General features: G+C 38.3%; 1 protein-coding gene across 1 annotated transcript in view; it reads right to left on the bottom strand.

The window, feature by feature from the left end:
- The window catches only part of LOC121063868 (ankyrin repeat and sterile alpha motif domain-containing protein 1B-like), a 269,342-nt gene extending 251,659 nt beyond the window's left edge, over nt 1-17,683 (bottom strand). Inside the window, exon 1 of the mRNA XM_040544776.1 lies at nt 17,236-17,683. Within this exon, the coding sequence (XP_040400710.1) occupies nt 17,236-17,369 (134 nt within the window). The 5' untranslated portion in view covers nt 17,370-17,683. The remainder of the gene's footprint in view (nt 1-17,235) is intronic.
- Nucleotides 17,684-17,933: the final 250 nt, after the last annotated feature.

Here is a 17,933-nt window from a genome sequence, read left to right as displayed (position 1 = left end):
TAGTGGAAAATCCTGATCTGATTGAGAAATTGATAGGCTAGCTCAGTACTGATTAACGGTGAAACACACAAAAGCAACCTGATACCATTTCAAATGGAAAGGAGAATCTAAGAATTTGATATGTGCAATATTTAGCACAAATGGGAGCAGCAACACTCGGTTACACAGTATCATTAATATGCTCAATGTCTAGTTACTGAATACAATTCTGTTAGCCAAACTGCATTTTGTTAACCTGAAACAAAAACCTATTACTTTTAAGAGAAATTGGATTTAGTATGTGGTCCTAAAAAATTAAAAAAAAAAATCACCCAACAACAACAACAACAAAGCAGAAAGTAAATATAACTGAAATGCGATTTAATGTTTGTGTGCAAGTCTTCAACATTAAATGAAAGAAACAAATATTTTAATCATTCATATCACTGTCAAGTTCTGTATGCTTAGATGCACAAGAATGAGCCTTAATAGTGTTGCAAAGGGAAAGAGATCTGTCATCAAAACTATAGCGAATCTGTCTGCAATGATCTGAATGTTAGGGTGTGTGACTAAAGTTGCATTTGATTAGAGGAATGCACTGAGCAGTGCTAACAGGGACAGGACAGCCCCCTTTGCTGCTCTGATAAATCTGCACTCATTTAAATGGTTCCTGACAACTCCCTATGTGAGTGTCAATCCAGCTGCTTTGAAAGGTAGCATCTCATTTTTAGTTACAGTAAAAATAAAGCAATCCTTTGCAGAGTTTCTTATGCTTTATAGAAGCCTCATCTGATGCCCAGCAAGTGCGGCAGTGCAATTAGCTGGTTCTCTGGAAGGAATCTAAATGAATATATAGATTGTTTTCTATAGAACTGGGAAAGGAAATACCCAAAGACCCAAATATAACTCGATTCTTTTCAGGAATGTAATGAATTGCCAGTTTTACCAAAAAGTTCATTCCACTCAGGAAGATCTCAGCCGTATTCCAGACTTTTCTAAGAATCCCAGAAGACAGCAGCACTGCATGCTGCATGGTGGTTGCTGATACTACTGAAAATGCCACAGCATCTCACAGGTCAGGGGAAACTTGGAGAGAGATGTCTACCATGAGCTGACCTTCTGGATAATTGTTCTTAATTCCTCTTTAGAGTATATTGGGAACTTACACAGAAATGATGACATCTTGTGGCATTTAAGAAAGTCATATTTTCAAAGGAGATTTGGGTAATGAGGTACTATGAATTGAAGACTAGCCAAGATATTATACTTCTGTCCAAAGAGGTCTAGACACTCTGGCTCCAACCTTTAAAGAGTAATCCTGAGGCCTGCTGTCTCATTCTCTCTTGAGCTTTTGTTGTTGTTGTTTTACCAAGAATACATTTAAACAGAAACACCACAAAAGGATTCAGTTCCTTTCCTCTGCCTTTTTTCAGAGCTGGTGGTTTTTGGTTTTGGCATTTGCTCAAGTAGCTAGGCAGATTCATTCACATATGCTATAAGTCTGTTGGGCAAAGACAAGACAACATCCAACCATTTGTGTCTTTTCTTGTCATTTTAAATGCATTTTTTTGACATTTCATAGTGTTCATCAGTCTTTGAGGAAGGTGCTGAAAGTGGATCTCTACCTCTCACTCCAACAGGTTACTGTGCCCCATGTCCCAAAACAATCCTATCTCCCTGTTCCTCTTACTCTCACCCAGTTTTCTATCTGTCCTTTCAGGCTTCCCAATGAATGTTGTTGTTTTTACGTGCCTTTCTCAAATGTAGTTCCTTCTACATTCTCCAAAAGTATGAACTTAAATCTTCAATTTTTCTTACAGTTCTCCCTGACCTTGGGGTGGGTATCGGCAGCAAAGTCCTCTTTTTCAAGATTGGCATAAGGAACTTCATGATTCTTCACTTCCTAATTTTGTCCCCTCCCCTTGTTCAAGCCATGTGTCATAGTAAGAAAAAGGAAGGGGAGACAAATAGTGGGGAATGAAGGAACGAGGAGAAAAAATACTATGAAAACAATACTTTGTTGCTGAGGGAAGGGAAAGAAAGCTCTGCTTGTCTCTAACAACTATGGCAGTTAGCTGATTTATTCCCTGGAGGTTACCTACTGAGGTAGGCAGCCTCTCAGAAAAGATGTTCCCTCATCTGTTTAGCAAACAGACATTTCTTAGCAACCTTGCTTGTTTTTTTCAAAATTTATTTCCTGATTCTGTGCCCTATTACAGCCAGGTGAGCTTTAAAGCAAGAAGAGGAGAAGCAAATGTTGCAGTGGTTCATTCGGTGGCAAAACAGAAAACAAACAAACAAACAAACAAAAACCACATTTATGCGTTGGAAACATGTCTTAAGGTTTATGTTGCTGTTCCTTCCTTTCTGACATTTATACCCATACAACTCTTAACGCAGTTCTGTAGCACTTAAATGATTCCTGTGGTAAGGATACATTGTCTTAACTGCTTCTGGGTGTATGTCTCTGAGTTTTTTTATACCCCCAGGTTTGATCAAAAGAGTGACAAGACCGTATGATTAAAGTCAACTCCAAGTATGTCTTGGAAACTACCAACAAATACTACACAACCTTCACAGAGAGAAAAGAGTTAGTGTCTATCATTACCAATACAGTCACACTGTATTTTAAAACTGGTTCAATTTTGTTTAGGCATGAGACAAGTATCTAGTATCGTGTGAAACAGTATTAAAAAGTACAATAACAACCAAAAAAAAAAAAAAAAAAAAAAGCAACCACCTGAAATTTATTCCTAAACACATCCTAAACACAAACTTCAGAAGTCACACTGGTCTAGTTTGAGCAATACAAGCCAAAGAGTCTTCTGAGGGTATCAGACACATTCAACAAGGGAAAATACAAGATAAAAAGAAAGTGTTCTCATTTCAGCATAGTTGAGTCTTTTTTTTTTTTCACAAGTTAATGCCTTAGAAGTATTTTGGAAATCTAACAGTCGTCTGTGTGTTTTTGCTTTTGTTTTCCTGACAGCCCTTTAGTTATATAAATTCCCAGATCTTTTATTTCAGCAACAATTTGTTTTAAACTATTATCTTATACTACATTAGACTTAATAGGAAATATCTATAAAAATATACAAAAATGCATTCCCATTGTTTTAAATGTCAGCATAAATCATATTGTTCATATATTAATAGCTTGAAATATCAAATGGTCATTTAGCGGGATTTTTATTTATTTATTTATTTCAATGAAAGGTAAAGTTATGGTATATGCAGAGTTAACTGGCTTTCTTGAGATGATTGCCCCATTTTAACAGTAGTAGTATATTTAAAAAATAAAATCAAAAAACAAAAGACTGCAGTGTCTTCATATCTAGTGCAATGTATTTTCATCTCAATATGAAGATTTTGGCACCCCCAAAGTAAACTAACATTCTTTAGCAGGTGTAAAAGCAGGTCTAAAATACACATACAGGTCACTTGACTAAACATCCAGAACTTTAACCCTTTGAAACATTTGCCATTTGTACTTAGTCCTTGAAGTGAAGAAAGCGTTTAGGCAGGTGCCCTTTGAGTACATACTTGCACCTCTTCAAGGTAAATTTCTCTTTCTAGCAGTGTTTCTTGTTTGTTTGTTTTAAATGATAGATGTGATCTAGATCATAATGCGTGGTGAGTAAAGGAACCTTAGCTTGTGAGGCTCCAGATCTCACTGCATTCCTCATCATCCCATCTCTCTGCCTCAGCAGACCACCTTTAAATCCTCCTGATATCCAAACCTGAGCCTGCTCCCCCAAATCAGTTTCTTAGGATTTAGAAGAGGTCAAATAATAGCATCACACTGAGGCTCTCATTGTTTTCCAGATTTTCTGCAAAATCTGCATCTGGATCTAAATCCTCTTTCTTGATTGCATTTCTGATAATCTTCATAAGACTAGTGTCACAATAACATCATAATCAAGTACTAAGGTTTTCAGACTGCTCTAGGCGGTTCCAAATCTATCACATACATTCTTCAGATAACACTGGATGGGTATGCCCTCAAATACTGGTATTATCTCAGAATCCTTGGACCTGTACATGTATAAACTTCTCATTTTACCTTTCTTTCACTTTTTCCTGCCTGAATGAAAAAAAAAAAAAAAGAGACTGAAAGTTGAAGTTTTTCTGATTTTGGTTGAGCAGTGCCAACATGGCAAGTACTGGTGACCAGAACTAACTTCATCTATTGTAAAGCTGATACTCTTAAAGTAATTCATTAACTCTGATTAGCCAGCATAAATGGAGAAATGATACACATCCCACTTATGCCTCAAACTATCTGTCTAGGGCACGATATATAGGAGGAAATATTTCATCACTGGTGAATGACCTTGCTGTTTCCTCAATAATTGTTTCCCTCTCAAGAAGAGAGGACAGACCACCCTTTTCCTGTATGCCAATTTTCATTACCATCTTCACAAATTACTTTCAATAATTAAAGTTTGATTTTCCTCACCTCACCTTTGCTGTTTCAGGCAATATGAAAAAATAAATAAATAAATAAATAATCTCCAGGACCCTGAATCCCACATTACTCTTCATAAGGACATGAAACACACATCAGCAGTTATACTCTGTGAATTAATGGAGGCATCTCCAAATCCTCTGTTCACCACCACAAAGATAGTCTACACCTACATTGTCAACAGATACATATGTTAGACAGCAATGTGTATTTAAAAAATAAAAATAAAATATTGAGGTTGTAAAGGCAAGGATGAAAGTGCTGGTGCTAAGTCATCCGACTTATGCACATGTATTAGCCTTAAAAATTACATTATTCCAGATTATTTTTCCCTGTGCAATGAAAACTGGTCTTGGGATGATTTGAGGCTGTATAATAGATGATATAAGAACTATTTTATTTTTGTAAATCAAAGGTATTAAAAGGTGTGCTGGAATTTACTAAATCAATAAAACAAGCAAAGAAAAGGAACAGCAGTTTAATTCTGCACAGAAATGGATTCTATCTGTGTCTGTACTCCAGGAACAAACCACTGAACATCTGAACATATCTTTATACATTTGAACACATAAAATGCTACATAATTTATAGGGAATGTTCTTCACATAATACTTCATTAAGATGTGAAACCCTTGCTGTGGGATAGTATGAATGCTAAAAATTTGCATTTTTTCAAAGACCAATTGAACAAATGCATGGAAGAAAAATCCACTGGAGCTATTAAATACAAAGACAATACATCTGTCTTGGAAAGCTGCTGTAAATTGCTGAAAGCTGTAGGACTACATTCAAGGATATATTACTTACTATATGTTTGCTTTGATGTTTAATCCTACCAAGACCAGCTTTTAGCCTTTAACTTCCAGACCCTGCTGGAGAAGAATACTGGGCTAGAGGGACATTCATTCTGGCCCAGAAGAGGTGTTCCTATTTTTTCAGATGAACTATATAAATACAGTGAGAAATGAACTCCTTACAGTCTCCTGTTGGAAACACCAACTCAGTGGACACTTCTCACCATAATCTAACTGTGCTTCAGTTAGCATTTGTGAACCGATATTAACACCCTTCCTCAGTTACAGAAGTCCTGTGAAAATATACTCATTAACATTGTGAAGCAGTCAAATACTATAGTGACAAACAGCACTGAAAAGCCCAGGAGAAAAATGAATCATTCTTTTTCTAGAGAAGTGTTTGAATAGCGTGCACTAAATAAGACTCATGGCTAAACATTGAATAGTAAGGATAAAAAACATTGAATTAACTACTCATTCAATGAGCATTGTCTATCCTGGGCTGCAACTGAGGTAAGGACCTTGCGGAAGAAAAGAGTACATGGCTGTCATTAAATGTATGTAATGCCCCCATTCAGAGGGACAAATAAAAACTGCACAGACAACCTTATTTTTACAATTAACAACATCAGAATGATTGATTTTCTACATGCTTTTAGGCACGTAGAATTTTCTTGACTCTAAAAAAGCAGACTAAAACTCCTGAAATTCCACCATGTGTTGTCACCTTGACAAAGCTTTAATAGATGATTTAAGATCTCTATATCCAACAACTTCTTCCACTTAAACTAAGGGAGTGACTGATGGCAGTTTGTTAACTTCTACTTATTTTAATGTTAAAAGAGAATGAGACGGTTTGCAAATACATTGAATGAGACGGTTTGCAAATACATTTCACAATTATTTCTAATAGCAGGGAAATATGGAAATATCAGGCTTTGAATGAAAACTATATTTCACTGGATATACATTGTCTCTTTATCCTGCTGAATATAACTCCTCTTTGCTCTGTTCCTTGTATCTTGACTCCTAAATTTGCCTCTTTCACTTCTCACCAGTGCTAATCTCCACAGTCAACCAGTCTCAATTCTTATACCCATTTCTTTTATGAAACATCTCTAGCACTCGAACCTTTTTTTTTTTTTTTTTTTTTTTTTTTAAAGTACAACCTACTTGCCCAAACACTCCAAATCAAGTCTCTCTTTCTCCCTGCCTATCTACTAGGCACATCTCCACCCAGAACACATGCCTATTCCATGCTTTTGCAGGCTCCATTTTCTGCTTATGTCATGACTATTAGGCTTTCCAAATCAAGACTTACATAGTCTACATGAAAGTAAAAACAGAAGGAATAGATTTCACCACTGTGACAGCCAAACAACAGATTTGTAACATACACATATACTATAAAACACATGCTTTATTTCTGTATTCGACATATTTGGTCCTGTGAAAATGTACTTGTGCACATTATGTGAGAAGAGCCCTGACAGATCATTAGACCACTTGGTTATGCAAGATACTGCTCTGCAATAAATGTGCACAAAACAGGAAGAAGAGTGATTGCAAATTACTTATGAGCATAATCTGACAAATTAGCTATACAGATGACAAGGAGGATATGGAAGTGGATAAATAATTACTTGAGAAAATTGAAAACTAAAAATAAGTGTAAATTATGGTGGTTTTTTTAGGAAGCCTTACCAACGACTTAATTGAGATTCTAGGGTCAAACTGCTAATACTAATATGCTGGGGTTTTTAATCTGCAAAAATAACCTAGATACACAGATTCACTACTTGTAACTAGTGACAACTAAAAATGACCTGGATAAGTCAGTAAGTAAACATGGAAGACCTTAAACTCACAGTTAAGTCTCAGAACTGTCAGTAACAAACACACTGGAAAGTTACTTCACAAAGGTTTGAAATTCAGGCAACATGTAGATGGAAAATAGCTATTCGAGCAGATATTCCCAATTCTCATTTATAAGATTTATTTTTATTATTATTTTACCTTCTCTAAAAGGCATGTCTTTACAGGATACTTATACTGGGACACTATAAATACTGTACAACTTAAAACTGTTTCAGCATTTCTCTAAGATACGAAGGGTTCGGAAAGAAACAATCCCACACCAATCACACCATTCTTACAAGAGAAAAAAAAGTTATTAATGAGCAAACTCAAAGACTAAATACAATACAGATGGTTTTTGTAATGACTAATGTGATGGGAGAAAAAAAATTAAATAAAAAAATGTCCAGCTCAAGCATAAGAGAGTAAGTAGAAAAGCAATAGTTTAGACAAAGCAAAATTGGGCCCACACTAGGAAAGAGATTCTAAATGATCCCCCAGTGAACTCAAAATCCTTCCACCAAATCACTGAATGCAGCCAGTGAGGAAATTCATTCTTCCTAATACACCAGCTTTCTAACTCCAGTCTCCTTTCTCTCAAAAGTGTAGGAAGAATACAGAAGACAATTCTTTAAAGAGTTAAAGACGCAGTGGGATGGTGTTGTAAATTTCACTGCCATCGAGTATTCAGATTCCAAAAGCAAAGAAAAGGGCTTACAGCAACAGTGTGCAAGGGTAATTTAAGGTCAACAAATCATGATACTTTGGAGCTGGTATGTTACACAGGCTGTGATATGATATGACAGAAAAATTAAGGCTCGCAAGGACCATCCACTCTCTCAAAGTAAGGCCAAGTAGGTAAGGCTGCCCGAGAACTTCTTGAGCTTAGATTTCTCCAGGGACAGAGATTCCACAAAACTCAATGAACAACCTTCCCCAGGATTTGACCACCCACTTATTAAAAAAATTAGTCCTATCTAACTAGAATTTCGTATGTGGCAGCTGCTGTCTGTTGCTTCTTGTCCTGCCACTACACACATCCAAGAATTCCAGCCCATCTTCTCACCCTTCTACTTGGTAGGTGAAGGCAGCACTAAGATCACCCACTAGCCTTCTCATCTTCACACAGGACAACTGGAATTCTCTCAGCCTCTCATTGTGCATCATGTGCACCAGCCCACAGTAATGTTGCCAGTCCTCTGCTGTTTATCTTTCTCATCTGGAGAATCCACATACTCCACCACCTATGGGACTATACCTGAATATAGGGGATAATAACTTCCTTCATCTCGCCACCTACACCCTTCCTAGCACAGCCTATAGGTGTTTGGTTGGCCTTAGCTGTGAAGGCTCACTGCTGACTCGTGTTCAACTTCTTGTTCACTATCACCTACAGATCCTTTCCCGTAATGTTTTCTGTCCACTTGGTCCTCAGCTATAGGGGAGCAAGAGGTTATTCACTTCTAGCTGCAGGACTTCACACTGGCTTTAGCTGAACTTCATGAGGCTCCAATCAGCCCATTTCTCTAACCTGACCAAGTCCCTCAGCAGCAGGTCATCTCATGATGCCCCCCAGTTTGGTATTATCTACAAACCTGCTGTACCTGCATTGCAATCAATTTCTGGCCCTTAAATCCTGAGGCAAATCTGTAGTAGACACCAGCAGTGAGAGTTTGCACTGTTGATCACAACCCTGCAAGCCATGAAGTCCAGCCAACTTTCCAACCATCTTATTATCCTCTTATTCAGTCCATAGTTCACAATTTGCTCTGAAAGAGACTGCTCTAAAGTCAAGTTAAACAACATTCATGGTGTTTCCCTCATCTACAGAGGCAGTCAGCACACTGTAGAGAGCAATTAAGGTTGATCAGGCACAATCTGAGTTTGGTAAATCCATGCCGGCTGTTTCCAATCACCTTGTCCTTCATGTGCCTGGAAATGGTTTCCATGATGTTAGTTATGCTCTATAATTTTCTGTAGAAGAGAGATTAGGCTGATGTGCCCAGAGCCTCTTTCTTGCCCTTTTTGAAGAAGGCCATGACATTTTCCTTTTCCAGTTTTCAGAAATTTCATATGTTTGACCTTTCAGTAGCCTCACAGCAACATTGGTTAACACCCCCGGACATAACACATCTGGGACAACACATTCCATTGAATTTAAGTGTTATTCTGGCCTTCCTCTTCCATGTTTCTTTGCCATACAAATTTTGCTGCTAAGCTCAAGAACTTGGAAAGTTAAACCTTACCACCAAAAAACAAGGCAGAAAAGGGAGTGAGTGCTTTGCCTTTTCTTTGTCCTTTGTCATTATGTCTCCTGCCCTACTGCGCAGTTGGTCCACTTTTCTTTCGCTGCCAATGTATTTGATTTTGCCCTTCCCATCCCTCACTAGTTTCAACTCTTGCTAAGCTTTTTCTAGTTCCATCCCTACACACTTGGTGCATCTGTAACAAACCTTTTTAAGTATCTTTCATGTATGTCTAACTTCAACCATCTAGCACTTGATTCTGCCCCTAGATCACATAATCTTTTGATTTTCTCTAGGTTACTTAATGCCTACTACTATGTACAAATTTATCAAAATCAGCTATAAAATATGGAGAGAAATTCTGTGTTGTTTGTTTGTTTGTTTTAAAACTTAGCTATTTAAGTGGTCATCTATACATACATTCCACATAAACCTTCTATTAGAATTGCCCTTTTTCTGTTCTTCACTGAAATGTTTTACCCACGAAAAATATTTAAATCAGGGATGCGGCCCAGTTTGAAATAAAATCACTCTATATCTGCTTCAGGGTGAACTAAATCATTCTGCTCCCTAACTATATTGACTAGATCTCCATTAGCTGTAACTGGAACTTGGACACCTACCACAGACATCAGCACCTATAGAAACATATCTACCACTGGGTGTTTTAAACAGGAACTATATTGCACTCAAGATGTCATTTCTTCTTTCCTTAGAAAATGTACGCGCACTAGATCGGAAACTGTAAAATTATTTTAATAAAAGCACAACCTCATGGAATTAAATCTCTCAGAACCTCTTATATTAGATAGATATACATTATTAGAAATTCATAGATGTTAAATTAGGTACAGAAGAGTTGTTATATCACTTCTTAAATGCAAAATGAACATACTGAAAATACCGTCATCAGGAAAAAGTAATTAAAAAGTAATAAAAGTCTTCACATAAAGGCTATGAAGTTCAAACAAAATGTATTCCCCGCTTCCCAAAAGGATCTATGTACATGAAAATGTCATATCAGTAGGCAGGAATTAACACCACTCATTATGTCTTACGCATTTAACATAAGAAGCTGTCAAAATATTTATCTTGAAGAAATAAAAATGATTAGGATGTGTACTCTGATTGGAAGTGGCCAACAGAAAAATCCCATAGCAGAAGGGAATTCTGCAGCTGTGGAACTTGTGTATATGCCATTTCCCCAGCCAAGCAGGCTAAGCTTGCTGGAGGAAAGGGAGTGAAATTGTACTCTGAACAATATTGTCTCTTAAGGATTATATACCAGTAGCGTGAATTAAAGCAGTTTATAGGATGCTTCAACTAGTGCTATTGTCAGGGCAATAAAAAATGGCCTATAGAGCTATAAGAAGAAGAGAATTTAGCTGTAGAATTTTAAAAACATGGATATGTTCTTCTCGGTCACCAGTGCAGTTACTGTAAAAATGATTGTCCTAAAAGCATCTGCATTTGCTCATCATAACATTTCCAACCTTGACAAGTCACAAGATAGCAGACCTTTCAGATTACATCATTCTTCATTGTTCTATTTCATTTATTTCCCCTCTTAGTTCTCGTAACACACCACCACTTAAAATTAGTAAAGTCATTTAAAAATGTATAATGCAGCATTAATTCTATTGAATCACCAAACTACTAACAACGTCGATATCATACAAAAGGGAAAACAAGATGGGGTGCAAAATACATTTTTATGGTCCACTGAAGATTTAGACATTCACCACCTCCTAAAGAATTGTTTTAGTAGTATTCTTTTTAGATACTTCAGCTTTTCTTTCTCCTTCCCACCCCCCCACTTTCCCCTTAAACTGTTTGTAAATTTTTTCTTATTAGTCTTCCCTGACCCCATCGTAATCTCCATCGGTCCTCCCAGCACTACTACATCCCATATCATTCTCTCTATGGGCAAATATGACCACAGTAGATTTTACAGTAGATCTGCAGTTCTCATTTATTTATTTATTTATTTATTTTACATTTAGTCCAACAGTTTTTAGAAAATTAGTAGAATGTAAAATTTAACAGCACTCAGAAAATAAGATGTGGAATGAAAAGTGAGAAATTTATGGACAGAGATTGACTACAGAGCTGTGAATGCAGGGTCATGTTGAGCTCTTAGTGAAAATTCATTACACAAACTTTGTGAATTGACTTGCCCTTAACAATAAGATTTCTACCAGATGTCCTGAAAACTGTCCATATTGCTATCTTTACTTATTGTAGATATTTCAAACTTATGAAGAAATTTAAGGAACTTTATAGATAAAGTCTAGTCTAAACATTGATTAAAAACATTTATCAGATATAAGAATAAAAATAAGTCTAAGAAAGGTAGAAAATGACAACATTAAGGTTACATTGTAGCAGAAGCCCATACATTTGAAAGGGCATACATGCAGAATCAAGGCAGCAATCAACTATCGTTGAACACTGTATACTGAACACCATAAATTAAGCGCTGTAGTGGTTATTAATTTGCATTTCATACTGAAAGACAAAAGGAAGAAAAAATGAAATCTGTCTCCAAAAGACTTGAATTTCCTACTTTGACAGGACAAAGAAGGTAATTTGGGAATCTGGAAATGCTGGTTTGTGCTTGGGACATCACTACAAAAACTAGTATGTATTAATTAAAAAAAGTGTAACTAAAATTAGAAATAAGCATAGACTAAATGAATGCCCCATTGACCTATATGTAACAAATACTTGTCAGTTTGCTATCAGCACTGATTATCTGGAATAAATACCTTTTAACTTAGAAGCAAGACTAAAACTGAACTCAGAAGTATGTGAGCCCAGGAACCTGCTGCAGCAAGCCTCATATAATAGAATCTGTATAAAAATCAACCAAAGAATTTTTTTTCTCTTCCTTCAAACAATGTTATTTGCAATGAAGAACAGAACTAGTGCCTCTATTTTTGTTGATAAGGGATCCTTTTGTTATTTAAATTAAAATGTGAAAAAAGGTTGTTAATCTTTTAACCAAAGCTTTGTAAAATATTTTAATTTTAACATACTTTTTGCTCTACAAGCTGTTCTTAAGTGTGATCTGATTTGTCACAGGAAGTTGAGTGAATCGCAGGGCTCTGCATAAGGATAGAAGTAGATTTGTGTGGTTCTCAGCATGCACCAGGGCCATCAGGCTAAACTGTGGCTTTGCTGTGAGCAAGACACTGCTCTGAGAAACAGATGAGGAAACAGATTGTGACTCGCAGACTGACAATCTGCTTGCTGGGTTTCTTATACTTTAGAGAAGAAATATCTTGGGCCAGGCATATACGTGGTGTATCTGCACTAAGTAAGGATGAGCAAAGAATGGAGCCATTCCCCACCATCTCCTGCCAAGTGGAGAAGGGGAAAAAACAGCTCCATGCAGGCTGCTCCGCCCGCCCATGCTGTGTAATGGCAGGAGCCAACAAAGAGCAAAAATGGGCCAACTCACCCTTCCCTACTGCTCATGCCAGTTCACATAGTAATTCATAATCTGTCCCTTAGTCCTGCAAAAAATCCGAAGCTCCTTTAAAATGCAGAGTTTAAAAAGACTACGGATTAGTATTTAATCAAGAACTAACCATTTTATTTAGGCTATAACATACTAGTTGGGCAAAAAGGGTTGTACATGACTGCATATGGCAAAATGATATAAGGTCTCTGAGATCTATGAAAACTTTAAAGTTGTTTTTTTTGTTTGTTTGTTTGTTTTTTACTAAAACACTTTGAAAGAAACTAAGCCTGTCTCTACCTAGTAATGAAAAACCTGTTGGTCAATAAAACAATGTTGTGTGTACGTGTATAATCAAACAAAGACGGAAAAAAATACTAGTTTATTTAGAAACACTTTAATACTTTTACCTAATGTGTTAAGTCAATTAATGTACATTTAAGGGCTTGGGATACTGAATGATAGATTGTTAGAGGGACAGCAGGATTTCATTCAAATTTTTAGGTTTATACTGGAGTAATATAAAAGACAGTGAAATAATTTTTAAAAAATCAGTGAAAATTCCTCCTACTTATTTTCAATCAAATCCCTAAAAAACTTTTTTTGAAGAAGAAGAATTTTGAAATATAGTTAATATACTAATGCATGACAATTCCAGGAAGTGGAATCTCAGAGGAAAGAGAGAAAAGAAAATTACCTTACTTTTTGGCCTTCTAAACTCTGAACGGTTTCTGAGGTGTCTCAAAATATTCTTGTTTCATAGGTAAAGAACAGATCCCAGCCCTGCACTACTGAGCTGGGTTGGAAACTGTAGCCCACACAGAGGTGTGCAATTCAACCTCAGATGTCCTAGAGTCTAGCTGCATCTCCAAAGGGCACGAGTCTTCGTTAAGTCCATCAGTCCTTGCAGATGACTCAGAAACCCACGCGTATCTAAAGTGCAACTAAATAGGTAGGTTTAAGCAACTAAATTACTCTCTGTCATCTGTTCCCTGAGGATTATACTTGAAGTAGTATGTTACCATGCCTTATGTGAGGAATTCACCCTCACTATGCAACCTTTACATTCCAGAGCAAAGAACAAAGATTGAGGTAAGGGGCCACAAACTGACCTGGGGCCTTGCAGCACATCTCCTGAAGTGCAGGAAGCTATACCGTCCACACAGTCAAACACAACAGGTTTGTTGTCATTCCTTCAGATAAACCAATTAGGGCATGAAGTCTTACACAGCAGCCATTACAGATATCTGGGTGCCTATGACCTCTTAATTAAGCATATACCATTTTTATGCACTTTGCACATACTGTGATTTAAGCATGTGTTAAGTCCTCACAGGAACTCATTCTTATATCTGTATGTGTGTTTAACTAGCCTTGCTGAACTGTGTTGTTTCCTGAACTGCCATAATTTAGTATAATGATTTTTAAGTTAGAAGCCTGCCCTTTAAACATCAGATAATTTACTACACAATTAGCATCAATGAATATGTTCAACTAGAAAATAACCATGCAGAGGCTTGCCCTGTTTTTTCCCTCAAGTGCCATAAAAGGTGCTGAGTCAGAAAAAAAGTTATAAAAATGTAAATAGAAGATCAGAGTTCAGGTAGTTTGTTCCTCGTTTCAGATAACAATCAATGTGCATCTGTCAATTCATGAATATTAAATTTCATTCACAAGGTACATAATTCCTGCAAAGCAAATTTCCACAAAGAAACGCACCAGGCCGTGGAAGGTTCAGCCACATCAACTGAATTTTGTTCTTAGAAGAAAGGGAAGACGAACTGCTACTTAGACCAACACATCTGCCACAGTATTAGTCCACCTGCATGCTGAAAGATTTGAACTCTCCCAGTCTAATGCTAGGAACAGCATTGCCAGAAGGAGAAACAAACAACGTGTACCTTTGTGGGGCACCATTTTAGGAACTCAATGACAACTATGGTGAAACGCTAGAAGACACTATCAAACACAGTATCTCCTAAAGAGTCTACAAAAAGAAGAAAAATATGTCCCCATATATTTTTCTTATCACTTTCTCTTCATTATAACTTTCAAAAGCACTTCTGCAAAACCAATTTTCAGTCTAATAAACTGTATGCAAAAAAAACAAGCATAGCTATTTGTAAAGCTACTGCAATCATTTTTCTATTAAGAAATCTTCAGATTCCCCCCCATCCTCAAGTTCAAACTTTTATATTATGCTCCTCTAAAACTTGTTATTTTCAGTAAGTGTTGTTCTCCTAAAGAGGGTCTAGATGTTAGTACGACTCCCTTTCAATACCTCCTATTGTTTCCATGTGTCCTGTACCAAGACACAATCCTACCTCTTTGACTTAATCTTGCATGTCATTATGGACCTAACCTACGGTTATTGGCATCTGCTCAGTCATATAACTTCTCCAATAAAGGTAAACTAAAATACCTAGCACATATAACTCTTTCTGGAAAGCATGTTCTATAGCTACATAGTAGCTTCTTCTTTGAGCATTTCTGGTGAAGTCAATGAAATTGTTAAGATTCCCTCTAAACAGCATTATGTTCAATAGCATGTTACATTGTGAAATGTTTACACATCTAACCACTACTGACTTCTTTTTAAATGTATTGAATCAACTTCTTTAAAATAGGAAACATTTTAGCAACTGTGTGCTACATATTTGCTTTTGATTTTTGAAGCTATGTTTACAGAAGCCATAAAAATCCTTTATACCACTAGAAAGAAACAGCATAAATAAAACAATGTGTGTTTTACTTTACTCTACTTCTTTTTAAGTTGAGTGCCCTTCCAGAAAAAAAAAAAAAAAAAAAAAGAAAAAAACAGCTGAGTTTACAATGTGAAATACTTCGATTCTGAGTGGCCAACAATTACTACCAAGACACATCTGTATATACAAAACATGTGGTTAATGGGTTCTGTATACACAAAGTATAACACTTGTTTAATAAAAAAGAGAAAAACACAAGCAAAGACATTCCCTCTGGATATACGGAACTTGTGATATACAACATGAAAGTAATAGTGCAAGAACATAGCACAGGTGCTAGCCCTGAAGAAACTCACTACACAAATCGCACGGTAGAACCAGATTATAAATGGCTAATCACTGTACTAAAGTGAACTTCCCTCTATTACCAAAAATGGTCATCACATTTTTAAAAAGCCTTATATTTTAAATTAAACCAATTATCTGACATATTCCCTGCAAAGCAACATATGCGGGTACAGCACAAAAAGCAATTGCACGCTGTATTTTGATTTTGGTCAATGGGCTAGTAATTAAACAATAGTTCAATAAGTAATTGAACTGGAGCACCACAGAAGTTTGGTAAACTATGAATATGTGGACTGTTGTTGTTTACAGCACTAAAAACATCCTCAAAATAAAAAGACTTTATAATAGAATTTACACAACTAAAATTTGGACAGTTACATGAAATATCCTCTGATAGGGAATACTGAAATAATATAAATATAGTGACTAGGATGTACTGGCAATAGAATCAAAAATACATTTTCATTTAAGCGGTTTCCATTTCTCCAGGCCTTTTCCTTCTTTCACAAATAAATAAATAAATAGACTTAACAATCGATTCAAGTTCTAGGTCAACAGTGTGTCTGTTCATTTTGTCGTCTCCTGCTACGGCTAGTGTAGTATTCACCACTAGCACTGGGCTGCGTGCTGCAGACCTTCTCTCTGAATACTGCCAAATGTCATAAATGCCTGAGATCATGCTCTTGGGAGCATGATGAAACTTCGCACCAGAGCCGTGCTGTAGATTGTCTGAGACATGACACGGTTCAAGTTAAGTCCTTCCACCAGCACGGCCAGTAACCCAGTTTCACTCCGCTAAATCCAGGTACCTTGAAAGTAATCCTGCTATTACCTAACCTGCTCCCTAAGTTTTATGCCTCTGTCTGGCTCGATGATCTCTCAGAGGAAAGATTCCCCGTCTTTGTTGTGTAGGCTTATTACTATGGCATGCCTAATTTCTTCTGCAAGTGAGGGTAGCAACTATGGGTGAGGAGGGAAGCTACAGCTTTCCACACCGAATTCTCCACATGCAACGCCTTTTCTGTGATTAACCTGTGATTAAAAGTAGTAATTTGGAGATGAAATACCAAAGGTGAGCGGTTAATATATCATGCATGTTAGCCCGGCCATAGACATACAAGTTCTGCACCGCCGCTAGTAACAGAATGAACAAGTACCTCACTGACGCATTGAAGGCAAGAAATTCAGAACCGCCGTGTTAATAAAATGCCTGCCTGCGACTTTAAGCACAGACACTCTCGTACTCGGCTAGAGAGTGAACCATTTATTGTCACTACCAGGATACAGGGGTGGGAATGGAGATGAGAGGGGCGATGGTGATGGTGAGGAAGAGGAGGTGAATACCCCAGCGCCTGACGGGGAATGGTGCCCCTACCTCAGCAAGCTGGATAAGGGAATAGCTCCAGATCCACTGCCCAGGATCCCTCCTTTCCTCCCAGACAGGAGTTTCTCCACCAGAGCCACATTCCCCGTGCGAGCAGCCTCCAGCAGCTCCTGGTCCTTGCCCATGGCCAGGGACCGGGGGCGGCCCCCGCTCTCCACAGCGCGGCTCCGGTCCCCCCACAGCCCTGCCTCGGCGCGGCGCGGAGATTCCTGCAGTCCCCTCCACACCAGCAGGAGCAGCGGCGGGAGGGAGGGAGGGAAGCAGAAGGAGAAGGAGGAGGAGAATCACCTCCTCCTGCTTTCACTGGATCGCTCCTGGGTGGAGTGCGGGAGGGAAGGAGGGAGGAGGGCGGCTCTTCGTCGGCCTCGCTCCCTCCCCGGGCACCCCGGCCTGCAGGGACAGCCTCGGCCCCCCGCGCCTGAGGCGGGCCGGGGTGCGGTGGGGCGGGTGGGGGGGCAGCGCCCTGACGGGGGGCGGCGGGGCGGGCCGGGGGGGCGGTTGCTGGGGAGACGCGGCCGGCGCGCTCCCGGTGGCTGCTCCCTCCCGTACCTCCCTCCGCCCGCCCCGCCCAACGGCAGGCTCCGGCCGTTGGCGGCCGTTAGGGCTGCGCCGCCATCGGGCCCGCGAGGGGAGGGAAGGAGCGGGGAAAGGACCGGGGTCTGTCAGCCTCAGGGATGCCCCCGGGGAGC

The sequence above is a fragment of the Cygnus olor genome, chromosome 1, assembly GCF_009769625.2.
Source record: "Cygnus olor isolate bCygOlo1 chromosome 1, bCygOlo1.pri.v2, whole genome shotgun sequence".
NCBI lineage: Eukaryota > Metazoa > Chordata > Aves > Anseriformes > Anatidae > Cygnus > Cygnus olor.
This window is presented reverse-complemented; position numbering and strand designations above follow the sequence as displayed.